General features: G+C 32.2%; 1 protein-coding gene across 30 annotated transcripts; it reads left to right on the forward strand.

Annotated features, from left to right (window-relative positions):
* The first annotated feature begins 221 nt into the window (after window positions 1-221).
* app (Palmitoyltransferase app) lies at window positions 222-27,437 on the forward strand. Of its 30 annotated transcripts, none has more exons than XR_013881966.1 (22): window positions 222-411; window positions 8,730-8,790; window positions 9,938-10,006; window positions 10,513-10,623; window positions 11,405-11,501; window positions 11,739-11,826; window positions 13,139-13,238; window positions 13,562-13,623; window positions 13,799-13,875; window positions 14,391-14,512; window positions 15,832-15,925; window positions 16,228-16,278; window positions 16,519-16,639; window positions 17,004-17,185; window positions 17,286-17,374; window positions 18,193-18,249; window positions 18,412-18,492; window positions 19,793-19,894; window positions 22,068-22,151; window positions 22,629-22,815; window positions 23,614-23,751; window positions 23,948-27,437. XR_013881966.1 is itself a non-coding variant. In XM_080170192.1 (20 exons), exons 2-19 carry the CDS (start codon window positions 8,779-8,781, stop codon window positions 22,104-22,106), a joined length of 1,554 nt encoding a protein of 517 aa, XP_080026318.1. In that variant the 5' UTR covers window positions 222-411; window positions 8,730-8,778; the 3' UTR covers window positions 22,107-22,151; window positions 22,629-27,437. The 30 variants fall into 30 exon arrangements, 2 of the variants coding, with proteins under 2 accessions (XP_080026318.1, XP_080026320.1); XR_013881961.1 differs by having other exon boundaries at window positions 23,635-23,751; XR_013881965.1 differs by having other exon boundaries at window positions 23,635-23,722; window positions 23,982-27,437.
* The last annotated feature ends 335 nt before the right edge of the window (window positions 27,438-27,772 follow it).

Below are 27,772 nucleotides of genomic sequence, written 5' to 3' on the forward strand. Positions count from 1 at the left end.
TAGATTGGGTAAGATTTATTTAGTCTTAAATAATTTTGTCAATGAAAGCCTAACATTTTATCAACCAAAATATCGCAAAACAGCTGATTACCTAGAGATTTTACTCCTTTTTAATGTTTTTTTTATTTAATTGGCTTCTTGCACATCTTTTATTTCACTTAGTAAATGTACTACAATAATTTGAAACTTTGATAAAGTACACAAATAGGTATTTATTTTAGTCGGAAAGGAATACAGACGACATTCCCGCAAGGTCGTCTTTGCCCTGAAGAAAAAAGAATATAAAAGTGCCAATCTAACAACAGAACAAGTTAAAGACATTGTACAAAGAAACAGAGTGTAAACTAAAGTATTTATTGGCTGTTGCTGAACAGAAATCCACCAATTTCAATTGAAATTCTTTTTCTTCAGGTAATTGGTTGTTTTATTAGCGGCTGTTATTTTTTAGAGGCCTTTAGTGGCACTTTTAGGGGGGGGGGGAGAGGGTTGTTCTAAATCAAACCTCTCTACTTTCAATTTTAGATAAATTAAAGTTTAGGAAAAATTGAGCGGGGGAATTGATATGAACAGGGATGACTCTTTTTGACAGGAAAACTTAAGGACAGACTTAGAATAGTTGCGTTATTAAAAATTGTTTACGTCAAAAGAAAGCTCTAAAACGTGCCATACTATATATGAGTCGAATTTCAATCACAATCACGAAGAAGACTTTGTTACAATTTAAAAGCATAAGGTTGACAAAATTATATGGGTCTTGGTGATTTCATAATAATGAAAATCAGCAAATTATTAGAACAAAATCCACTACCGTTAAATTTGTTTGCCTAAAGTTTAACCAATTTTTATGTATGTTGTATTGCTTTGTCAAAACTGCCGAAATACCTTGCAGTTTTATGCTATTTAGATCATTTAAAACCAAGAGGCCAATTTTTAGATGAACTGGCGGTGAATTTTTTAGTTAGGGTTAGTTTTTTTTGCGGAAAGGATCATGCACCATAATAGACGCACATCGTATTTTTTATACCTTTTTACTCTTCTCTATATTGTTTATATTTTTTATTTCTCCAAGCATATTAGGTATAAGGATTCAGTTATAAAATAACAAATCTTTAATACAACTATCTTGAGTATATGTGAAACAAGGGATGGCAATCCGTAAAATTTTTGGACCAAATTCGGATTCAAATTTAAGAATCCGTCCAAAAAGAGGTGGATTCCGGATTCTTATTTTTGACGGATTTCGGCTTCGGATTCCGGATTCTAGCAATATTTTAAAAGGCTTTTTTTAAATTAAAAAATTTAAGTGCTACATATGTAGTAAAAAATTAATGTTCTTGGTGTTCTCTGTAATTCACTTCCGAGAATCGAACCAGATTTTAAAAGATATATAATGATTAGTGATGGGAATCCGGATCCGGAATCCGGATCCGGAATCCGCCCAATTTTCGGCCAATTTTGGAATCCGAATCCGGATCCGGAATCCGTTTTTTATACCGGATTCCGGATTCTAAATTGGTAGGCTAAAATTACCGTCTTTTTCTTACAACTCCCTCTGTTTGAAGGCAAAGATCAAAAAAAAAATTTCTACATAACAAATTTTAATAATTACTAATGTGATGTAAATGTTTAAGTTATGCTGGAAGTCAACACTTTAAACAAATCAAGGCTTCAACCAAGTAACATAGTGATAAATTAACGAAAAAAGCTATCCCTCTGTGACGGACGGCCTTTTAAAATACTGCTAGAATCCGGAATCCGAATCCGGAATCCGCCAAAAATAAGAATCCGGAATCCAAAAGAATTCGTCACTTTTTTTGACGGATTCCTTCAGAATCCGGAATCCGAATCCAGCCCAAAAAATTCGACGGATTCCCATCCCTAATAATGATGATAATCTTTGCCTTCAAAAAAGGGGAGTTGAAAGAAAAAACTCAAGACGCTAATTTTAGCCTACTAATTAAGAATCCGAATCCGCTATTAAAAAACGGATTCCGGATTCGGATTCCAAAATTGGCTAAAAATTGGGCGGATTCCGGATTCGGATTGCCAACCCTAGTGAAAACACAAATACATTTATTTTCTTTCTATTAAATAAGTTTTTCCTTGCGTAAGTGAATGCACGGGATTACTGCACAGGATTACGAACAGACTAAAATCAAGTCTTTACAAAACTATAAAAAAATATTATTTATAGAAAAGTAGAAAAATGTTTGTTTGTTTGTCTGTCCTTCCGTCCATTACTCCCTTAAGATCTAGCTAATCGGTGAACAATTATGTTGTGCTTCTCAGAGAATGGGTCCAATGATGGTTTTAAACATTTTCTAGGGGGATGATACACCCCCTTGCACCCTGCTCATATTGATAAATAATATGCTACGTTTTTTTATTGCATAAACTATCAAAGAGGGAGGGGAGAATGGGCTGTTTATTACACTAGTTAAAATCTTTAGGGACAGTAACTTTTGATTGGCTGCTTTATTAAGTTGAGTGTTCAAACGTTTCAACCACTAACTTTAAACTACAGAAGGGGCAATTTTGAGTATTATCATTGGGGATATGCATCAATTTATCGGCCATTGTCTTATCCCTTTAGATCCCTAATGAACTATTCATACATATTTTTAATGTTTTCTTTTCTATGACTAATACCTTTCAGGCTTGTATATCAGTATTGTTTACATTTATACATATCAGCTTTTTTTTTTACAAATATTCAAATATTTGACAGTTGTTTTAATATGCTTTCTGTGAAATAGTTATATAATATTATTACTGAAGGATTAATTTCAGACAAAGACGGTAATATTAATCTACAATTTATTCTTTTTTTCAACATTTGCCAGAAATATTAAAATAGGGTTGAGGGAATGTTTTTGTTTTTACAATTCACATTAAGATATTGGATATTAAGATATTCATAGAGAAAAAAAATAAAAGAGAGGAATCGAAGCAACTAGAAGACGAAAATAGGCAGTGGGCCTAGAGGCCTACTCAGCGCTGTTGCCGCGCTAAAATTTATTGCTATTTCACTACTTTTCAAATGGGAGGATTAAAAATTATTAAAAAAAATATTTTTTTACTTTTTACTATTTCCATATTTAGGGCAAGAATATTAGATTAGATATTTTCGTTTTAATGTTTTAATTAAAAATTACATAGAATTTTATTTTTATTTAAAAAAATTTGTTCATGAAAGATGAATCCTTCTATTTCTAAAAAGGGGGAGATTTTTTTCATAATGAACATTCAGCTGATTCTGACCGCACACGGCTGTTTGCTAAATATCGCTTTTCTTTTTATTCACATTATTATTTATGATTGACTTACAAAAAGCCCTGGGCGGCTTTTGATTTTCGTCTGCTTCTAAATTTAGTGATGGGGAAGTAGTATTTTACCATGAAAAATGGGTGAGTATTCATCCTCTTATCCTTTTTCCTTATGAAGATATTGGATATTGGGTTGGAAATTTTAAAAAGGTGTTCTCTCATTTGTTGGATTCAAAACTTTGGGTTCTTTGAAAAACTTTTTAAAAATAGCATTGTTCAAACTTTTCAACCAATAATTTTATTTTAATGAAAGGGTTATTTTGTTCATCATCCCATGGGATGTATATCAACTTATCGTCGCGTCCATCTTTCTGGTTCCTGGCTTTACAATATGCTTTTAAATGCAGAGAGAGAGGGGGGGGGGACAATGGGCTGTTTAATACACTATTACTCGAGTTTCTTAATAACAAATTCATATTCGTTGACTTAACTAATTTTGGAACTTGAGTGAATTTTGATTGGTTGATTCATTAAGTTTAGTGTTCTAACGTTTCAACCACCAATTTCAAGATACAGAGGAGGTAATTTTGTATGTCATCATTGAGGATGTACATCAATTTATCGGCTATTGTCTTATCCCTTTAGTTCCCTGTTTTAAATGTCATTTGAAAGAATTATGGATATATGATATGATATTGAGTGGCTACGCATCTAATAAATAAAATAAGGATAATGTACACAAACTATAATACTTCTTATCACTACAGTTATTAGGGTATATGGCAGCATCACAACCTGCAAAAAATGTACTATTTCATATTGGATGGTCTTTTGTCAACCTGATTTATATGAGTTAAAAGAGACATAATGAAATATGATACATATAAAGCATATACACGAGATTTTTAAAACTTATTTATAAATAAGTGTCATTTGCTCCTAAAGGAAATTTCTTAAGTGATTACTTTGTTGTCCAAATCATATTCCAAAAATCATATCAATGTTTAAAATGGACTTACGGACATTCAGGTAAAGATTATGAAGTTGCCACGTTTTCTAAATTGTATCTAACTACTTAAGGAAACACCATGCAAATTTTGAAATCGATAGGACAATTCTAACATGCCCAAATCAAAGAAAAAAAGCTATCCTTTCCAGACGTACGGACGGACCGACCCTAAATATATGAAAGCTTCGCTTAATAAAAAACATTTTTGACGGTTACAATCTTGCCCCCAGCTTTGTATCATTACTTGACTTGTATTTTTTATTATTATTTAATATCAATTAGTTTAGCATAGTTAATGAGTATTAGAACAATATTTTAATTGTAAAAATGAAAGAATAGGATACTCTAATGGTGTTGTATTGCAAAGCAAGTATTTAAATGTGTTAAGGGGGGAGGGGGGGAAGTTCTGACACATTTGCGTAAACAGTGAGTATAGGCTTTATCTTTGGACTTAGAAGATAGGTTATTAGGGATAAAATCATTCTTATATGATGAATTTCCCCCAGATTTAAGATTTTTTGGATAGGCCTCTAGGTTCCGGAGCTCCAGGCCTCCAGGTGGTCTCTGTACAGGTAAAAACTAAAAATAAGATTTTTTTTTGAAGAGTTAGAGATTAACTTATAAAACAAAATATGCTTCTTTTTGATTGTTATTCACATATTTGAAGAAAAAACATACATATTTTGTCTCATAAGCTGACATCTCACTCTTAAAATTTTTTTTTTCATTTTTACCTGTACAGAGACCACCTGGAGGCCTGGAGCTCCGGAACCTGGAGGCCTATCCAAAAAATCTTAAATCTGGGGGAAATTCATCATATAAGAATGATTTTTATCTCTAATAACCTACCTTCTCAGTCCAAAGATAAAGCCTATACTCACTGTTTACGCAAATGTGTCAAAACTTCCGCCCCCCTTGTTCAAAAGTAGTGTAGATATTCAGGGATCTAAAGAGATTAGACAATGGCCGATATATTGATGTACTTACATCCACAATGGTGATACAATTCTGAAGATTGAAATTAGTGGTTGAAACGTTTGAACACTCAACTTAATGAATCAATCAATAAAAACCACTAAAAGCCACAAAGTTTTTAAGCCAACGAATGAGAAAACGTTATTATATACCTAACTTTGGGCACTAGTGTAATAAACAGTCCCCTCTCTATCTGTCCAATATAATGTAAGATAGCATAAAAAAAAACAAGAATACAATCTTTCATAAAGTAAAGCATTGAGATTTACAGACTTGTGTGACCTTCTTTAAGAACCTAATAAACAGGGACAAGGGACCATGATTCAGATAATTCTAAGTGGAAATTTCCGGCCACACCATTTCCTTCTTTTTTCCTTCTAATCCACTTCCCTGTTACAGCACAAATTGAATATGTTTTACGCCAACATTACGCTACAAAAATATAAAAAAATATCGGCCTCTAGGAGCATCTAAAATGTTTTCTTTTCAATCTATGTTAAGATCAGCTGTTTTCCAAAAATATTTTTTTCGACGCTAGATAGGGTCAGTTATGTTTTTTTTTATTTCTCTTGGGATTCTGCTCTCCCCCAAAATAGTTATAAACTTTCATAGGACCCATGAGAAGCTACATTGTAAAGGGGAATCACATCGGTTCCTCGATAGGTAAGATCCTTCGGTACACACAAACAGACAGACAGATAGTAATCCTGTTACTTTATTATAAGGATTTTGTATGATATTTGAACAGATGTTTTTTTTGCGCCCTTGAAAAAAGTATGCAATTGTTTGACTAGTATTTTATTAGTGTAAGTCTGCTAGACAAGAATGATTTATTTTCATTAGGGATGGCAATCCGTCAAATTTTTGGACCGGATTCGGATTCTTACAAGAATCCGTCAAAAAAAAAACGCGGATTCCCGCGGTTTCTGGATTTTTATTTTTGGCAGATTCCGGATTATAGCAATATTTCAAAAAGGCGAAGTTGAAAGAAAAAAACTCAAGACGCTAATTTTAACCTACCAATTAAAAAACCGAATCCACTATTAAAAATGGATTTCGTAATACAAAATTGGCTAAAAATTGGGTTAATTCCGGATCTGGATTGCCAATGCCAACCCTAACCCAAGCTTTTTCACATCTATAATACAAAGTTGTTCTTTGTCTGTCTGCCCGACGAAGCTTAAAATAGATAACCGCTGCTGTACCGTTTGTGTTTTACTCTTAAGGGAATATACCTACTGGTCCTGTATGAGGCCGCCAAATACGAATAAGGGTGAATCATGTATAATATTTGTCTGTATGTTATAACAATTTATTTTATCTTTCATATTTTATTATTTAAATTGTAGGCTAAAACAAATTGAAAAGGAAGGGGGGCGGAAGTGACACTTTTTGAAACCAAAAGCAAGGCAACTGCCATGCCAAATCTCAGACCTGTAATTCTTTATTTAGTTGAGTTCTTTTCTATACCTTCAAGCGAACAGACGCCCTTTCAACGCATAGACATTTTATTTTATCTTCGACATTTTAATATTTAATTTGAATATACCTACTGGTCCTACTGGTATAAGGCCGCCAAATACGAATAAAGGTGTATGCATAATATTTGTCTGTATGTCACACATTTATTTTATTATTTAATTTGTAGGCTAAAACAAATAGGAAAGGTAGGGGGCGGAAGTGACACTTTTTGAAACCAAAAGCAAGGCAACTGCCATGTTAAATCTCAGAGCTGTAACTCTTTATTTAGTTGAGTTCTTTTGACTTTTAGTTTTGGTTTCAAAAAGTGTCACTTCCGCCCCCTCCCTTTCCAATTTGTTTTAGCCTACACATTAAATAATAAAATGTTGAAGATAAAATAAAATGTCAAAATGTCTATGCGTTGAAAGGGCGTATGTTCGCTTGAAGGTACATTAGCCATTTTTAATGAGAACAATTCTAGGAAGTATTAAATTGTACATATTTATCAAATTAGAAAGTGCCTGTTAAGCTCCGATAATCACCCTCCCTATTTAAAAAAAAAATGAAATTGGCGGGAAATGGGGTAGTTTCATACAGGGAGTAAGAGAGGGGACAATGGGCAATTAATTCAATATAAGAGTTATCAAAGAAAGGGCATGAAATCCAGTTTAATCCAATAAATTTGTAGGAAATTATAAAGGGATTGTTAATTGAATAATAGATTTCCATAGCGTCATGTAAAGTGAAATCACAACTTGTTTTTGATGGAATATATTGAGGTTTTTTGGTGTGATTTTTATGTTAAAAGATTATTGGACCCGGCCAGCTGCTAGCAAGAATATGACTGCCCCTTTTTATTCTGTTTATTTCCCTTGCCCCTTGCCCCCACCTCCCTTCTCCCTTCTCCCCGTCTGCTACATTCCAAACTAACACAACGAGTGTTTATTTCCCTTGCCCCCACTTCCCTTATCCCTTCTCCCCGTCTGCAATATTCAAAACATACATAACGAGTAGCGGCATTTCATGCGCAAGTCCCCAAACTCAGTCAGAAACTGCTAAAATCTTGCACATTCCCTTTAAGCCAGTCCCCAAAGTCTGAGACTCCTAAAAATTGAATATTCGATCCATTGTCCCCTCTCTTACTCCCTGAGTTTCATATGCCTAACCCTTGCGAGGAGCCATAACCTTGTGGGGCCTATACTTACGGTGCCCTAACTCTGCAGGACAACACATTTCCAATATAATCTAAACTAACCTAACCTAAAGTAATAAACAAACAATCGAAAAACTACGCCTGCTTATTTCCTTCTTAATTTACAGTCTTGTGTAAATATCCGGCAAATCGACATATTGTATTAAATATTGGCTACGAAGTTAACATTTGTTTGCTAACTATTCTTAAAGAATTAGTAACAAGATTACATAAGAATCTTTTCTTTTTAACATAAAATATACCCAAGTATTTTATAATTGTTAATAGCATTCACTTATTACCTATTAGATATTTGAACTTCACATTAGTTGAATGTATATAATATCAATTTATAAGCGTTTTGTATAAGTGTTACGAGTAGTTCGGCGATTATCTTCCCCCCCCCCCCCCCCCTCCCTCTCCTTTCTCTATTATCCTTTTTGACTGTAAAGCTTTTGTACAAATATTCTTTTAACCTGATCGTCTGAAAAAGAATTTTACTTAGTTTTTACTACAATATTAATATTCTAGCGGATTAAAGTAGGGGGGGGGGGGGGGGTAGTCGACCCCCCCCCCCCACTTTAAAATTTAGTTTTATAAAGGAAAAGTAAAAAAATAGTGGGTGGTTATTTTTTCACGGTTGGTTGGTAGTACCATCCGCCAAAATCGTTACAAACCTTTCCAGGGCCTATGAGAAGCTACACTGAGAACCATTCATAGGTTAGCAAGACCCTGTTACTTTTATAGAAGGTTAATAATAATGTTTTTCCTTTGTGTCACGCGCCTGACTTGATTGTTAGACAACTGTATTCGATATATATTTTAGTATGTGCCTGATGAGAGCCAAGGGCCGAATGTGTTTTGGATAGGATATTATGGAAAAACAGGTTAGTTCAATTTGAAGAGTAGTCAGGCTACATTATTTACACGTGGCATAAGCTTGATGATAGCTTGCCTGCTTGCTTTCGGGTAGGTGTCGGGTTAGAGTCAGGACCACAATGTGTCATCCTAGAGACGTTAAAAATGATACCTACTGCTGCTTTGACTGCCAGTTGATGCTAATATTTAGAGTAAGGAGAATGTTATGGCCCATAAACTGGTGCAAAATCTTAATCTTGTCTATAAAACTTTTCCAGTCATTTTTAGCCATAATGCTAGCTTAATAAACCAATGAGTTAGTAGCTGTGCTCCTTTTAAATGAAGCGAAGAACGTCTGTTAATTCTCACTACAAATGAATTTTATAAAAATTTCTTAGAATTTTGACAAAGCCTAACCATAGATTTCAGGGAGGAAGAGAACAATTACTGTAACAATTTTCTTTCATTATGCATACTTCTAAAAAAAAAATGGTTGTTGCTGGGGGGGGGGGGGGTAAGGGGGGTTGGTGATGAGCTTGTAATATTGTCAATTGATCTCTCCCTATATCCTTGAAAGATTGTAGAAATTACGTTCTTACATTTTCGCAATTTTATGTAACTAGCGAATTAACTAGTTTTGCTGGCTTTAAGTGAGCTTTAAGTGAGCTTTAAGTGCTTGTTTAATAGCTCATGCATTCTTCATACATTTACTCCTATTATGAACAGGGATATAAACTTCTCAAGGGATAAAAAAATGGATGAAAAACTGACCACCTAATTATGATAACTAAATTATGAGTTGATAAGTTTGGACACTGTAGTTTGTATCATCAAACCCCCAAGTTTTAAGGCAACATTGAGACCAACAAGATTTACAATTCAGTGTCCTGTCCCTCCTTAGGAAGGACAAACTGACGAATGTTTTTCACTTTACGCTAAATTTCGCTGATTCATAAATATGCTAGCATTGTATAAACCCTCTTTTAGCTTGGATTATCTTTCAGTAGATGAACTGAAGTGGTAAAAATCATTCTTCTCAAAATTACTTCAAATTGTGTCATGGAATTTTTTATGCAGCGCAGCTACTCTATAACTGTTAGATTCGTGCGCGATCAATAGGTGCGAAAAAAAAAAAAATTTTCTGCAGATAAATAATGATGGATACTTTTATTTTAGGACAAGCCCGAAAATTTAAAGAAGAAACATAAAGACTTGGATCCATTACAGTCGGATGAAACATATCAGGCAAACATTATTTGAGAAGAATACACATTTGTTAGACGCCTTTCCTCAGTTTTCTATTTTTAGTAAATTCCTGTGCACGCATGTCGCATAGTTGTGCAACAATAAAATGTTCTTTTTAAAGTATTGGTTCAGTTGTTTTTGAACTCTTAATTCCGTCAATAGTATTTTACTGTAATAAGTAAAACCAATCCTATTCCTATCATATAAAGTAGTATTTTTTTAGTCTGTAGCTTAAGATTTCGATAATGGCTGAACCGCATTGGTTCCTTATTTTAAGGACTACTCATAGGTCCCGGGATGGATTTAAGTCATTTTATTTTTAGATTTGAGTGTTAGGATATGATGGTTTTATGCTATTTTCTGTCATTTCCTAATCCTTATAAAGTTATAATAGATAACCCTTAAATGCTAGGGGTTCAGTCGCTAGTGTCATACTAAGGTACATTGTTGCATAACAAAACAGAAAAATTCAAAACAATATTGTCAACCTATGTTTGTTGTTGAAGGAACTGATAACGAAAGCTAAACCTAAAAAGATGAAGGGAAAAAAGAAGTGGGAGGTCTTCCCTGGCAAGAATACTTTCTTTTGTGATGGCAGGCTTATTATGGGCAGACAGGTAAGATCAGTTCAGTAATGTAGTATAGTGTTAGCATTGTCTCATGTTCTCAGAGAGAGTGCAGAAATTAGCTGTACACTAGTCTCAAACGTTTTATAATAACGTTTTCTTATTCCCTCAACTTTGGGGACTTTAATTAATTTTGATAGGTTAATTCATTAAGATGAGTGTTCAAACGTTTCAACCACTAGTTTTATTCTACAGATGGGGTAATTGTGTGTATCATCATTGGGGATGTACATAAATTTATTGGTCATTGTCTTATCCCTTTAGATCCCTGGCTGTTTTTCACTTTCAACTTTCAAAAGCTATTTTTTGTTGTTGAATATGTTAAAATCATCTGTTATTATAGTAGGTTATAATTTTTGAATTCCATTCTTGGCGTCATAAGACTTTAAAGATGATATGTTTGACACCTGACCTAAAATAAAACAGTTAAGAGTTTATTTGGACCGTCTGTAGTTAATACTTTAGAGGTTATGCAATGAAAGGGTTTTTCTGAATTATCCGATTGGATGTTCTAGAAATATTTGTAAGCTAAAAATATAAATACAAGATTTGTTAGATTTGCCATCTAATCTGATTCGAGGACAAACGCAGGAGTGGCAAACTTCGGATTGGACAAATGCAGGAGTGCTTAAAATATTACGTTGATTAGTTTGACTAAACAGGTTAGGTTAGGTAAGAAATGAATAAACTAATAAGCCTCCCGCAGGTTTTAGGTATTGTTTTTTTTACCAAGCATTATTAGCAGACTTTTTATGAGTTTTCTTTATTTTAGGCGGGAATTTTCTACGTAACCTTGTTCCTTGTGATAGGAACATCATCTTTGTTCTTTGGATTTGATTGTCCAGAACTGGCCATGAAGGTCACTCCAGGTAAAAAAAAACTTACTAACTGAAATAGATAATAATTGTAGAGTTGCTACTTATACTTAATCAATAATCATATACAAAAATTATATTTGTATTAAATTAAATAAATAGAAGGTAATTACAACAAAAAGACTTTCATTAATGAGAATTGGAAGAAAGTTCTTCAATTTTTCTTCTATCCTTATACTTCTTGAATATGAAAAATCTACTCATTTTTAATTCACATATGTTTTATTTCAGCTATTCCTGTTGTATCTGGAGTTCTTTTTATATTTGTATTATCCAACCTTCTCAAGACATCTCTGACAGACCCTGGTATTATACCCAGGTATTATTTATATTTGTATTATCCAACCATCTCAAGACCACTCTGACAGACCCTGGTATTATACCCAGGTATTATTTATATTTGTATTATCCAACCTTCTCAAGACCTCTCTGACAGACCCTGGTATTATACCCAGGTATTATTTATATTTGTATTATCCAACCTTCTCAAGACTTCTCTGACAGACCCTGGTATTATACCCAGGTATTATTTATATTTGTATTATCCAACCTCTCAAGACCTCTCTGACAGACCCTGGTATTATACCCAGGTATTATTTATATTTGTATTATCCAACCTTCTCAAGACCTCTCTGACTGACCCTGGTATTATACCCAGGTATTATTTATATTTGTATTATCCAACCTTCTCAAGACCTCTCTGACAGACCCTGGTATTATACCCAGGTATTATTTATATTTATATTATCCAACCTTCTCAAGACCTCTCTGACAGACCCTGGTATTATACCCAGGTATTATTTATATTTGTATTATCCAACCTTCTCAAGACCTCTCTGACAGACCCTGGTATTATACCCAGGTATTATTTATATTTATATTATCCAACCTTCTCAAGACCTCTCTGACAGACCCTGGTATTATACCCAGGTATTATTTATATTTGTATTATCCAACCTTCTCAAGACCTCTCTGACAGACCCAGGTATTATACCCAGGTATTATTTATATTTGTATTATCCAACATTCTCAACACCTCTCTGACAGACCCTGGTATTATACCCAGGTATTATTTATATTTGTATTATCCAACCATCTCAAGACTTCCCTAATAGATCCAGGTAGGAAAATTGTCAGCTTCAAAGTACAATTTCAAAGATATTCTCACTTTGTACGCCAGTATGCCTGTAACACTTTAATAAGGAAACTCTTATTTACTGCGTTGTTAAATCCATTGATACCTGAGAAAGATAAATCTTACTTGACCTGAAGATTACCCCGTCGAGCTTTGTAGTTTATGACTTTTTATAAGGGTCTGATCTGTTCTTTGAAACCCACTGATTGTTGCATACTTTTTTTTCTGTCTGAAAAGATAACAGGGGTGTCTTATCTTCTGCAAAAGATTCATTCCCCCCCCCCCCCTAGTTTTTTCCCCAATAAGGAGGAAAAATTTAGTACCTACTCTTTATTTTATCATCCTTTCATATATTTTTATTTACAACCCCCCCCCCCCTTTAGCCGGGGATCCAATGCAGAATATACAATACACCCCTGTAAGATAATAAGATTGTGTATTATGATGGTTTAGCTTCTTAACTATCTTTTTCCTTTTTAACGAATGAATATTCTAGGGCAAGTTTAGCAGAGGCTGAGAGTATAGAGCGTGAGATAGAACAACCTGCGGGGCCAGGAGGGGCATATAGACCTCCCCCCAGAACTAAAGAGATTATGGTAAGATTTAGACTTTATTTCTCCCAGGGGAAAATTTAAAATTCTTGAACTTACCAAAACTCTAGGCAATGGTGATGTAATAATTAAGTAGTTTCCACGATAATGGTGGGTCAGCTTGTAGTTTAACATATAATACATTCAAAAAGTTTAACATGGTGATACAAGGGGGAATGACTTGTATTTGACAATAATTGTAATTTCGCCGTATTTTCTTTTAAAATCCCTTTAATTTTTAATTCTCAAATTGTCGATATAAAATTGTTTGTTATGATTCTATTAAATTGTACCTAAAGGCATTTGTGTAATATTTTTTATTTTTTCAGGTAAAAGGACAACCAGTAAAGCTAAAGTATTGCTTTACTTGCAAGATATTTAGGCCTCCAAGGTAAAAAAATTCACATAATAATCAAAATCCTTTTTTAGTCAACGAAAAAATGTTTTTTAATGTTTTCCTCATCTTTAGATTTTTCTTTGTTATCGAAATATTTCAAGTTTGCAAAAAAAATTCAACTTCTTTATCTATTTCATCTATTTGCCTAAATATTTCCCCTTTTTTTCAGAGCCTCCCACTGTTCAATCTGTGATAACTGCGTGGAGAGATTTGATCATCATTGTCCCTGGGTGGGCAACTGTGTTGGTAAGATTTGATCATCATTGTCCCTGGGTGGGCAACTGTGTTGGTAAGATTTGATCATAATTGTCCCTGGGTGAGCAACTGTGTTGGTAAGATTTGATCATCATTGTCCCTGGGTGGGCAACTGTGTTGGTAAGATTTGATCATCATTGTCCCTGGGTGGGCAACTGAGTTGGTAATATTTGATCATCATTGTCCCTGGGTGGGCAACTGTGTTGTAAGATTTGATCATTGTCCCTAGGTGGGCAACTGTGTTGGTAAGAGTAATGAAATATTACCAGCAGCCACTTCTAAGTTAGAACGCATCCTATGTGTTAACATTAGATTAGTCAAACAAGTTTGGTTGTAGTACGTTTTTTTTAATGCTATTCAAGAATTTATTTTGCTTTTGTGTGTAAGCTTTTAAATAAAACATATCTTGTAAGTAAGAAAGGTTGGATGAAATTTGTAATTAAAAATGACTAAGCGACAAGGAATTATTAAGATTATCTGAAAATTAAGTTATGTTATTTGTTTAGGTAAAAGAAACTACCGGTACTTCTACATATTCTTGGTGTCCCTTTCCTTCCACGCTGTCTTCATGTTCACCTGCTCTCTAGCTCATCTTGTCATTATATCAAAGGGAAAGGAAGATGGACAGGTAAGGTTTTATTTTCGGGCATTTATAGATCTCTATTTTACATTTTTAAACGAATTTTTTTACTTAAAAGGTACCTAGACAACTTAATTGATACTCTATAATCAGCGTTAAGTCCTCAAGTACTTTCGTCTTTTATTCATGCTAACCTTTAAATATTCTGGTTCTATAGGTACCTTAATCAATAACTCATTTGGTTTGTTTTTAGGTAAACCCTCCAATAACATGGAAAATTATTTGGGTTAGTATATAAAAAAAATATATTTTGTCCCGTATTACTATTAGGGAATGTATTATTATATGTCTTTTGCTTATGTATATTTATTAGACATTATAATAATAATAATAAATATATATTTTCCACTGGCTGAATAATTTACATTTTAAATTTCTTGGGGGTAATCGCCCATCAGCAGGGGAGCTACCACCCTGGTGTTATTGCCGCATCTTTTGTTCATACTCAAAAATATTTTTTTAGTTGGGCGACAATTTTTTATTTTTTGGGGGTGACACCTGGCATAGTTATAATGATATAAATTGAAGACGCTTGTCCATCCCCTCCTGTCGTTAATCCGCTGTCACTCCAACTAGGGAGCGGTTTAAACCACCGATGGCCTGGCAGCTTATTGAGGGACGGTTAAATTAAAATTATGAATTCCGTGTCACATCGTATATTTTCAAGTAAAATGCTTCATTTTTAGCTTCTATAACTTTCTATGGTTATTAGCTTTTTACCAAAAAGTCTTTGAGATTGTAAAATACCAACCCTTTCATATTCAATATTTACCTAATTAATTTGTAGGTACTGAGGTATATCTGCTTTGTTCTACATTTTTCTTTGAATATCTACTTTTGTTTGTCTTAGCTTTTGGAAGATTTTTTCATCCTTAATAGCTTAATGCGCTGTGAAAAAAGGGCCTTAGCGAGCGTTGATGCAATTATCATAAAAATGATAATAGAAATCTAACTTTTTAGCAGATCTTTCACATCAGTTCCTGTGAGTAAAATGTTGTGGGCTGTGGTTGAAATAATTTTGCCGAGCTGAGGCGCTTTCTCACAATGTATATTGTTGTGCACTGAAACTAAAAAAATGAAAATAATAGGGAGGGGGGGGGGGGGGGGAGTTTTAGATTGTTTGTTTTTAAATTGGATTAGATTATATTGGGTACAGGGTAGCTCCCGAGGTCAGTTAACTACTTATTTTCACTTTTAATAAAGAATAGGAAGAGTAGGTCATTAGTGCATAACAGGCGCTTTGTGTTAAAGCAACTTGTCACATAACCAATCTACAATTTATTCATTGACCTTTATATTTTGTTCAGGCCCAGTTTCTGGAGGCCATAAAGTCATCCCCCGCCTCCATCATTGTTTGTGTCATATGTTTCTTTAGTATTTGGTCCATCATTGGCCTAGCTGGTAAGTTTATCATCTTTTATGGCAGATGTTCTACTTTTTGCATAATTGTGGCCTTTTATTAGCTTTGTATTTATCTGTGTATTTTTTTTTACCTTTTTTCATGGTTATCGTTTGTGTCCTACATTATCTTATTATGTATGTGATTCATTCTTTTAATCTAAGTATTAGAGGTGTTTTACTTTTATTCAAAATTGTCATGTTTTGCAAAAGTATCTACTATATAATCAATTTATCCAATGTAGATAGAGGTCTACATATATTGCTATTTATACATATTTTACTGATTCATTTTTCTATTTAAGGATTTCATACCTATCTGACGTCCAATAACTTAACTACCAACGAAGATATCAAGGAACGTCACAGATTCTATTTTTGAAAATCATTGATTACGAGATGGTTGCATTAAAAAAAACCTTGAATCTTTGTTTTAATTTTAACAACACTTAAGGATTTGATTGCAAAACCTTTCTTTAAAAGTCTTAACCTTGCAGTATTTTTAAGCTTTTTAGTATTTTTTAATGCTTGAAAAATCAGCAATAGGAACATATTTTATTTTTGATAATTTGATATTAATCTGTTACAAATGTGTTAGGGTGCATATTCTAACAAGCGCAACTCCAACAGTTTCAACCCGTATAGTCAGGGGAATATGTTTGCCAACTGTTGTATTGTCCTTTGTGGACCTCAACCCCCGTCCCTCATTGATCCCAGGTATGCTTTTTTAAAATCCATTCGTTATAAAAGAGTTGATGGATTTTAATTTCTTCATAAAATGCGCCATAACCCTAAAGATGTTAAAAATTGTACATATTTATGCTGTTAGATTTGTATATTTAAGATGTGGCAATTTGATATTGAATTTGCTTCGCTCTTTATTTTTCTAGAGGGATTTGTAATAGATTGGTGAGAGGCAGAAAATTAGTTTATAAACGCACTAAGAAACAAACAAAGCACAATTCAATGAGTATTTAGGAGTTTTTTTTGCTTTATCAATAAAAACCTAGAACTAACTTTCTTCTTAGAAAAATTAAAATATTGAATATTGATTTATGCTTGAAATTGAAATATTTTACAGGGGCTATGCCAAGCCACACACCGACGGGCTGGGCGGCTACGGATCTGTCCGGGGTAGAGAGGATCCCGAGAGGGGTATGGCAGGTGTCACAATTGACCGGGAACCCTCCAGTACGGGCGGAGGGATGGCGCAGTTGCAGAAACAGTTGGCATCCGGTCAACCCACACCTACACAAAATTCAGGTAAGCAAACAAAGCGTCCTTTCATATTTTTTACTACTTATTTAATAACTTACTTGTTGCTAGTTTGTTAATAAATTACCAAATATTTTTCATTTTTTAGTGGTATTAGTAAAAGAGGACTCAAATGGGCTGGATCCTTTGTCCTCTGCAGCTGTTACACCCAGCACACCGGGAGATGACGACAGACAGGTACAGTGTACACCTATTTTAATCTCTTATAAATATATCACAAATAGAATTGACGACAAACCCTATATTTTTTCAGGGAGATTAGCTTAAAAGATGCGCCAATTCTAATATATTCTTTCTATCAAGTCCACACCTAGCAGGCTCCTATTTACTTCTTTCTATCAATCCATCTATTTGAAACCTATCTAAATTACCTATCTATATACCTCCTATCTATATATTTAATGTCTATCTTAACTATTTACCTATAATCTATCATATAGGTTGGTATAGTGACAAGTCCTGATTCTATGTGCGTCTCTATAATCTATCTATCTACCTATAATCTATCAATTTAGGTTGGTATAGTGACAAGTCCTGATTCTATAGGCGCCTATATACCTCTATCTATCTATCTACCTATAATCTATCTATTTAGGTTGGTATAGTGACAAGTCCTGATTCTATAGGCGCCCATATACCTCTATCTATCCATCTACCTATAATCTATCTATTTAGGTTGGTATAGTGACAAGTCCTGATTCTATAGGCGCCTACATACCTCTATCTATCTATCTACCTATAATCTATCTATTTAGGTTGGTATAGTGACAAGTCCTGATTCTATAGGCGCCCATATACCTCTATCTATCCATCTACCTATAATCTATCTATTTAGGTTGGTATAGTGACAAGTCCTGATTCTATAGGCGCCTATATACCTCTATCTATCTATCTACCTATAATCTATCTATTTAGGTTGGTATAGTGACAAGTCCTGATTCTATAGGCGCCCATATACCTCTATCTATCCATCTACCTATAATCTATCTATTTAGGTTGGTATAGTGACAAGTCCTGATTCTATAGGCGCCTATATACCCGAGTCTGGGTCAAGGAAAATATGCATTACAACTTAAATTCTAAAACTATCGGATTCCTGAAATTTTCTACAAGGTGGCATTTATGGTCATGATTTATCTCTTATCCTATTAAATGAGAAAATCTCTTGAAAAATTTCCCTCATAGATTAGATTTTAATGCATGTTATATTGGACAGGCACCAGTTTATACCTGAGTCTGAGTCCAGACACACTCTGTCCAGCAGAAATCTGTCCTTACATGACAGCAAAAATAAGGTAACTACTCTATCCACCAAAATTTGTCCATACATGACAGCAAAAATAAGGTAACCACTCTGTCCACCAGAAATCTGTTCATACATGACAGTAAAAATAAGGTAACTACTATGTGTAGTAGAAATCTGTCAATACATGACAGCAAAAATAAGGTAACTACTATGTCTAGTAGAAATCTGTCCATACATGACATTAAAAATAAGGTAACTACTATGTCTAATAGAAATCTGTCCATACATGACAGTAAAAATAAGGTAACTACTATGTCTAGTAGAAATCTGTCCTTCCTTACATAACAGTAAAAATAAGGTAACTACTATGTCTAGTAGAAATCTGTCAATACATGACAGTAAAAATAAGGTAACTACTATGTCTAGTAGAAATCTGTCAATACATGACAGCAAAACTAAGGTAAATACTATGTCTAGTAGAAATCTGTCCATACATGACAGTAAAAATAAGGTAACTACTATGTCTAGTAGAAATCTGTCAATACATGACAGCAAAACTAAGGTAAATACTATGTCTAGTAGAAATCTGTCCATACATGACAGTAAAAATAAGGTAACTACTATGTCTAGTAGAAATCTGTCCATACATGACAGTAAAAATAAGGTAACTACTATGTTTAGTAGAAATCTGTCCATACATGACAGCAAAAATAAGGTAACTACTATGTCTAGTAGAAATCTGTCCATACATGACAGTAAAAATAAGGTAACTACTATGTCTAATAGAAATCTGTCCATACTTGACAGTAAAAATAAGGTAACTACTATGTCTAGTAGAAATCTGTCTGTCCTTACATGACAGTAAAAATAAGGTAACTACTATGTCTAGTAGAAATCTGTCAATACATGACAACAAAAAAAAGGTAACTACTATGTCTAGTTGAAATCTGTCAATACATGACAGTAAAAATAAGGTAACTACTATGTCTAGTAGAAATCTGTCTGTCCTTACATGACAGTAAAAATAAGGTAACTACTATGTCTAGTAGAAATCTGTCAATACATGACAACAAAAATAAGGTAACTACTATGTCTAGTAGAAATCTGTCAATACATGACAACAAAAATAAGGTAACTACTATGTCTAGTTGAAATCTGTCAATACATGACAGCAAAAATATGGTAACTACTCTTATTAAATCAAACTGTTCTTAATTATGACCATTTCGTATGTATACATTATACATTTTGTCAAAATCAAGAACAGTTTGAATCAATAAGCGCATTTGACTAACCACTAATACACAATTTTACGAAAAATACACGAAAAATGACCTTCTTTATTTAAGGAGGCTAAAGAGTCCATGGACTTGGATCAGACCACAATGATTGGATCGGCCTTGGATCTGGATTCTTTGGAAGGAGACTCCAAACAAAATAATGCAGCTCAAGTAAGTTAAACTCAGAACATTAGAAACATTAACATTAACATTTCTGGATGTTTTCATAGGAGGATTCAGAAATTTTCAAACACGTGGCTGCCATTTTGTTCACTCTTGGGTTGAACATTATCATTTTTATTTCCATGGTCTCTTAGCATATGGTCTATCAATAAAGGTACTAAGAAAGAGAGGGAATGTCTGATTGAGCCAATAGGAGAATTGCATCGGAATTTACGTTGGATCTCATTGGTTGAAATTATGTACACATTTTCCTACGAAGGCATGTTTTTTTTCATTTCATACATACATAAAAGTCAGCTGTTAACAGTATATTTTCTTAGTAGAAAGCTTTGCGGAATCAGAATTAATTGCCCAAAAATTTCGTTTACAATTTGAAAGCTTGAAACAAAGTTAGATTCTTAAAAAAAAAGTTAGGCTGGCAACTCGCTGGTGAGGCAAAATTATTTTTGTGAAAAATCCTCCAGAATCGAATAAAAAAATTTACAAAAATGAAATAAAATCTTAAGAGGGTTATTAACATATGATTTTGTTTAATTTTTGTAGATTTTTAATGTGCTTTTGGATGATTTTTCACAAAAATAATTTTGCCTCACTATCGAATAGCGAGTCTATCATTTTTTAAGAATCCACATCAGCTTGAGTCGAAAGTAAACAATACTTTTGTCTGCTAGGAATGTTCTCTCTTAGATTTGACGAAAAAAGGGTTCAGAATATTCTTCTACTCTTCTATTTCTATTGGTCTATCCTAACTTATCCTTTCTTCATCTGATTTTAATCTATAATACAAAGTAGAATGTCTGTAAGTAATAAATAGATTATATTGGTCTAATCCATCTTTCAACTTATCTTATCCCAATTTAACTATCCAATTTTCTTATTATTACACAGACTGATAAGTTAGAACTTCATAGAACTCACTACTTTTAAAATCAGTCACAAATTGAAATACCCATCAGTCTATAAGTTTAGCATAAGTGGAGAACTAGATATACCAGGGATGGCAAAATAAAAACCACGTGGTTTTAATCAAGTGGTTTAAACCAAAAAAAAAAAGCTAAAAAAAACAAAAAAAACCAAGGTGGGATGGTTTAAATGGTTTTTTTAATACAAAGGCCTATCTTTCCAGTTATATCCTTATAATAAAGTAACAGGATGTTTGTATGTGTGTTTGTGTGTTTGTATGTTTGTACCGAAGGATCTCGATAACCGCTGAACCGATTGGGTTCTCCTTAACAGGGTAGCTTCTCATAGGTCCTGGGAAGGTTTATAACTATTTTCTTTGGGGGTGGGACACCCCCAACCCCCCCAAAAATGAAAAATCCCCCCTCAAAAAAAAAAATTTTTTTAACTTTTTAAACTAAAATTAAAAATGAGGGGGGAGGGGCAACCCCCCCCCCAAAAAAAAAAAAATAATCGCACCCCCCAAATAAATTTTTTTTTTACTTTTTCTTATAAAATATAAAATAAAAATTCAATAATTAAATTCGACTCTCTCCTCCTCAAGTGCCCCTAGAGGCCTCTAGGGGCCTAGCCGCTAGTCTTTTTATAATGTAAAAAATACAGTCAAAAATATAAATACTTAATTCAAAATTCTTTTAATAGTTTAAATCTTTATACTAAAGGGGTAGATTCACGAAATGCATTTGAACTTAATTTAGTGAACCGCATATTTTTTCATAGTTAATGAGGTAAACTACATTTAAATAGCATATATTTGAAATGAATTCAATTTTCTACCACGTAGTTTTTAAAATATCAGGACCTGAAAATTGTCTTTTTGTGATATATGCAATTAAAAAAGACAATTTTCAAGTCTTGATATTTCAAAAACTATGTGGTAGAAAATTTAAATTTTTTCAAATATATGCCATATAAATGTAGTTTAACCATTTAACCAGGATAAAATATGCGGTTCACTAAATTAAGTTCAAATGCATTTCGTGAAACTACCCCTTTATACTAAATTAGAATACTTAAATTTGGATATTATTAAAAAAAAACAAAAAAATTATAAAAAAAAAACAAAAAAAACCTGGTTTTTATTAATAAAAACCGGTTTAAACCAAATAAACCACACTGGTTTGATCTTTTTAAAAAAAACCTGGTTTTTTCCCATCTCTGAGATATACTGTAAAAATATATAATTTTGTATCTATTTTAGGATGATAAGTTAGGGCTGTTGAAATTATCGGCCGTATGACGAAGTACCCAGCGCTCTAGCAAGCAATCTAGCATGCTTAGAAAGGTAATATTTTTAAGGGAGAGCGCTCAGTTACAATTAGTAACCCATGCTAGCCCCATTAGCCCATTGTTTGAAATTGATTATCTAAAATAAAAAAAGGGAAATATTAATAATTGAGATCTTATTCATGCCCATAGAATTGAATCCAAAGTCACCCAACAATTTTTCTAAGGGAACATCCCTTGCTTAATAAATCGTTTATGTGCTAGATAGTTTAAGACGATCTAATGTTGAAATTCAATTTCAAAACGTCAATCTAGCGACATTCAAAGGAGTGAGGGGGGGGAGGGGTTAGAAATGATCACCTTTGCCCCCCCCCCTTAAAAAAAAATAGGTGTTGCCTTTGCACGTATGCAACGGCGACGCCCCAACTTGTTAAAAATATAATACTTACCCCCCCTTTTAAAAAAAATTTTCACCTATTAAATTGCTTGTTAGCTACAGGCAAAAAATGAGCTAATCTTATTCTCTTTGTTTCAGGGCGCAGGAATCAAAGTGCTAAAAATAACGAACCCTTGCGACGAAGTCTAGGCATTACAAATTATTAAATTATTAATGTAACAAGAACAATTGTGACCAAGAGTGGTAAAACATTCATTAATATAATAATTATAGTTTATAGACACATCATGTATTACGCTGTGATCCCGGACAAATGAACTTTGAGGTTCTTCATTTCATATTTACACTCTTCTTAAACCTATAAAGGAATCAAAGTGTGCTAGATAGAATATAACTTGCTAACTCTTCATGAATTAATTTTTCAAGACTACAATTTACTTTTTTAAAGGCGAAATCATTTTATGAAATCAGTAAGTATATTATATACAAACATAACGTAACCATAAAAAGATACAAATATGATTTCAATAACCTGGGGTTTTTCATTACTTTATCAATGCATTTAATGTAATTTCACAAAATGAAAGGTATGATTTTATATCATTTTTAAGATACTTTAAAAAGCAAATAAAAAGGGGGGGGGGCGAAAGTGACACTTTTTGAAACCAAAACTAAAAGTCAACAAAGGAACTCAACTAAAATAAGAGTTACAGGTCTGAGATTTTGCATGGCAGTTGCTTTATAGGGGTAAAATATGGAACTGTGAAGAAACGGCGGCGCAACCGCCGAAAACCGCCGTTTCCCGCCGAAATTTTTTTTGTTTTTTCTCGGCGGTTTGTGCGGTTGCGACGCCGTTTCTTCACACTTCCATATTGTACCCCTATAAAGCAACTGCCATGCAAAATGTCAGACCTGTAACTCTTTTTTTAGTTGAGTTCCTTTGACTTTTAGTTTTGGTTTCAAAAAGTGTCACTTTCGAACTCCCCCCCCCCCCCCTTTTATACGGTATTTTTTTGTTAAAGAAATTGCAGGGAAAATGCGCTAGAACTTTTAAAATCAAATATCTTGCAAAAAGGAGAAGATAAGACAGAAGTTTTCTATTTGAATGTAAATAATCTAAAAGTTTACTTGCCCACAAACACAGCGTGGTATATGATGATGAAAATAATAAAGAAAAAAGTTATAACATGAGAGAAACTGCTTAAGAAGAAATTATAAATTCAAAACAAAAAGTGAAGTTATAAAAATCGTTTCATTTCAAGTTAGATATTTATCATTAAAAAATATCATAGAAAATTTACATTTTTTACCCCCTAAAAGTATTGAATAAATCTTACAAATTCTACATAACTATTCATGAAATCAAAACATAATACATAATCGTTTCTTTAATTTTCTACTAATATTCTAGCTATAAGTATAAATAATCACTAAAACACCTATCTATCTAACTGAAGTGGGACACCTGCCTTTATTATTGTAACAAATAAGGCATATTTTAATCAAGTGTCATTTAGTAATTCGAAGCTTAATATCATAAAAAAGCATTATAGTAGGAAAGTTGCCTAATAATTAACTTTATCCGTTTGTTTCTATTTACTAGTATTTTATAATTTATTTTTTAGCAAATGTAACTTTCTAGCTTTATATAGCAAAAAAGTCTAAGCTGCGCTATATATAGACGTGTTTTTTTTATAATTTTTCATAATTAATTTTATTTTTAAGAAAATTATATTGCTAGCATTAATAGAAATTATATTTTATGCTTGTTATTTTTAAAAAATAAGACTGCCAGAAAGTTTTAAAGCATGTTTTTTTATTATAAATACTAACATAGAAATACATCACATAGCATTTAAGTTTCTTATTTTACCTCTTATTTTTTTTATTATAATGCTTATACCTTATGTAAAAAGAAACTGGTAAACATCCAAGAAAACATAAAATTCTTTTGTAAAAAAAATCAAAAATCAAGAAATTTATATAAGAAAATTTAACCTACAGTTGACCCATAAAATTAGCGTTTCGCACAAAACTCTGTACTCAAAAAGTTTCGGTGACTTAAACAAAATAAAAACGAAGTACTAAAAATTTAGTTGTGACCATATTTTATGTAGATTACTGGATTTTTTGATAGATATAATGACTAAAAATGTGTCTTATGAATTCTAAAATTTTAATTAAATTTTGCTATTAAACATATTTTGACTTTTATCTATCACTCAATTCCTGTTTAATTTAATAAGTACCTCTTTTAAGCTAAAATTAATATTTTGATTATAATTATGATTTATACCCATTTTGATTTATCAGGCCATTTTCTATCTATCATTAGGATTTTTATAAAAAGGGACAGTTAAATGAAATGCATACAAGTTCAAAATTATTTAATTTAGTTATTTTCTACTTTAATAAGATCTTTGTATCTGGTGTAGTTAAAACTGTAAAATGATCCTAGGATCAATTATCTAAAAATATAAATCAATAAATGCTGCTAGCTGTCAAACTACTGAACGTATATATTTTGTGTTTGCACAAAATTCTAATCGACTTAGTAAGGCCTACAAATAATCTATTACTCAATAATAATTCACATAAATGCGCGAAAAAGACTTATTTTACATTTTTTCTCCAGTTAAGCTTATACTGTGCATCATTGGATCTTGGCTACTTCATTTTATTTATTATCTTTTGCCGCTTATAACTATATTAGGGCAAAACATGTACGTTTGGCAGCTAGCAGCCTTTAAAGTTCATAAATTTTTGTAGATACTAGATCCCAGGTTCATTTTACCGTAAACTGCACTAGATCCAGAACTTTTTTGCATTGAATATATTCAATGAAATTAATAATTGTTTTTAACTTAAAATTTTCAACATATTTTAAATAGATCAACTTTTTAATGCACCTCATTGAATTATTCCCTTTTTTGTGCGTTAATTGTTAGCTCATTTGTAAATAAAGTCAACAACATAAAACATAGTCAAAATTATTTTTCAAAATCTATCTATCTATGCATTTATCATGTTTCGGACGCGAACTGGTAATTAAAAATACGATATTATTTTATTCATAAATATTTGAGATTAAAATGTTAAAGAACACTTTTATTTTTATTATTTTACCACAGCATTTCAATACGGGCTTAATTTTTACTTCAATAGTTTTTTTATATCTTTATCAATCCATAATAATTAAAAATTTTTCTGATTTTTTCAAAGCTTAAAAAAACTTAATGTTAAGTATTTCGTAATGTTTCGATAAGGATTTTAAAATTAAAAATTAATTCATAAAATTCACCATTTTTAGGAAGTTCTTAAATTCTTCCTTTATTGTTTTTAACCCCTAAAATCTGTAAGTGTTTTTTAAAACTATCTTGTTTAAAATCCGTCTATATCAATTAACAATGAATACGTGTCAAAAATAACGAAAACTTCAATGCTATTTTTATAGAAAAAAAATATTGTAACTATCTATTCTATTTTGTAAGATAAAATGATTATTGAATGCTCAAATTTGATTTTAATTTAGTAGGAATTAATAAAATGATTTAATTTTAAGGTTTGTTAAAGCAAAGATTAAGAAAATTTCAGTTTTTTTCATAAAACTCAATATATTAAAACATATAAGAAACTAATACGATTATTTTTTTTCGCTTAGATAAAAAACTAAAATAGCTTTCACAATGAAGAATATAGTAAAAAAAAGTCGGTAGTTAGTTTTTATATTTTTTCATTCTTATCCTATCCTCGTGCTTAATTTATGTAGACGTTAGGGTCAAGTATTATGAAGCACTATGTTCTTCTGGATTTAGAAAGTTTAAGGTAGTGCAGATATTAAAATAACCAATTATTTTACGAATTTCGAGTTTAGAGCCATAAACTTTTTAAAATTGAAAACCATGCTTCTGTCTTTATAATTAGTTTTGTTCAATTTTATAACCTTGAGTCTTGTCTCTTCAAATGAATAATAAACTTATAGAATTATACAGAGAGGAGGGGACATTGAGATGTTTATTACATTAGTCCCCAAAGTTTTCTTTTTGGTTGGCTTATCAACCTTGAGTACTTCTATCGATTTTTTATTGTTTAGTTCATTTAGTTGAGTGTCCAAACGTTTCATCCACTAATTTTAATCTACAGAAGAAAATTTGTATTAATATCATATGATATGTACATCAATTTATCGGCCATTGTCTTATCCCTTTAGATCCCTAAGAATTGTATCATTTTAGAGGAGAAAGATTAAAATTAGTTTTAAAAAATAAAAACATAAATTGCGACAAGATTTTTGATTTTTGTTCTGGCTACTTTGAATTTTTTTCCTTCAGGATATCATAGTGTATTATGCTTTATAGAGAAATGGAGACTATATTGTGAATTTAGATTAGTTAATAATTGTTAATCATCAAATAAGTCCATGTTAATTCATTAATTCTTTGTATATTATTAAGTTTTAGGATACTTTGATTTGTAAATTGTGATTTTATATATCAGGTCTTGATTAACTTGATTTATAAAACTTTTTAGAAATGGGAAAACATTTATTATTAAATGACCAAAAACAATGTGTCATACTAAAAAATCATGCATCGTATTGTATTATAGACAACTTTCCACTAAAAATCAAATAAAAGTCTTAAGATCAATACCAGTTTTGAGTTCGGCTCCATTGGGATAACAAAACAGTAATGAATATTATATTTTTATTTTACTATCCGCAAAAGGATCTCATTCTCTTTAGTATGATACGATAAATAACTATTTCCCATTAAGAAGTTTTATTTACAAAATCAAATCAATTATGTAGATTTTTCAGAAAATTAAAAAAAAAACATATAACTAATAAGGCTCTCTATTAAAATGAATTTATTAATTAAGAATATGAAAAATGAGATTTAATTGTTATCATTTGCTCTGTAACAGAATATATTCATGTTTTAAAAATGTTAATGTATGTTACCAATCTGCTTTACAAGTTATTATTGTCTGTCTGTATAAAAAGCTAGGGAGTAAGGGAGGGGACAATGGATCGAATATTCAATTTTTAAGAGTCTCAGACTTTGGGTACTGGCTTAAAGGGAATGTGCACGAATTCAGCAGGTTCTGACTGACTTTGGGTACTAGCGCATCAATCAAAGAAGATAAAGTATAGAATAGAATCCAGGTAGAAGATTCTGCCTGGCTAGCCTGAAGTAAAATTGGAACTTTTGAAAGACCAAAACGGCTATAAGGCTGTTAGTAAATAACATGATTTCAGTAATTATTCAGAAAAAATATTC

This window comes from Acartia tonsa, chromosome 8 (genome assembly GCF_053477335.1).
Source record: "Acartia tonsa isolate MP-2025a chromosome 8, ASM5347733v1, whole genome shotgun sequence".
Classification (NCBI taxonomy): Eukaryota; Metazoa; Arthropoda; class Copepoda; order Calanoida; family Acartiidae; genus Acartia; species Acartia tonsa.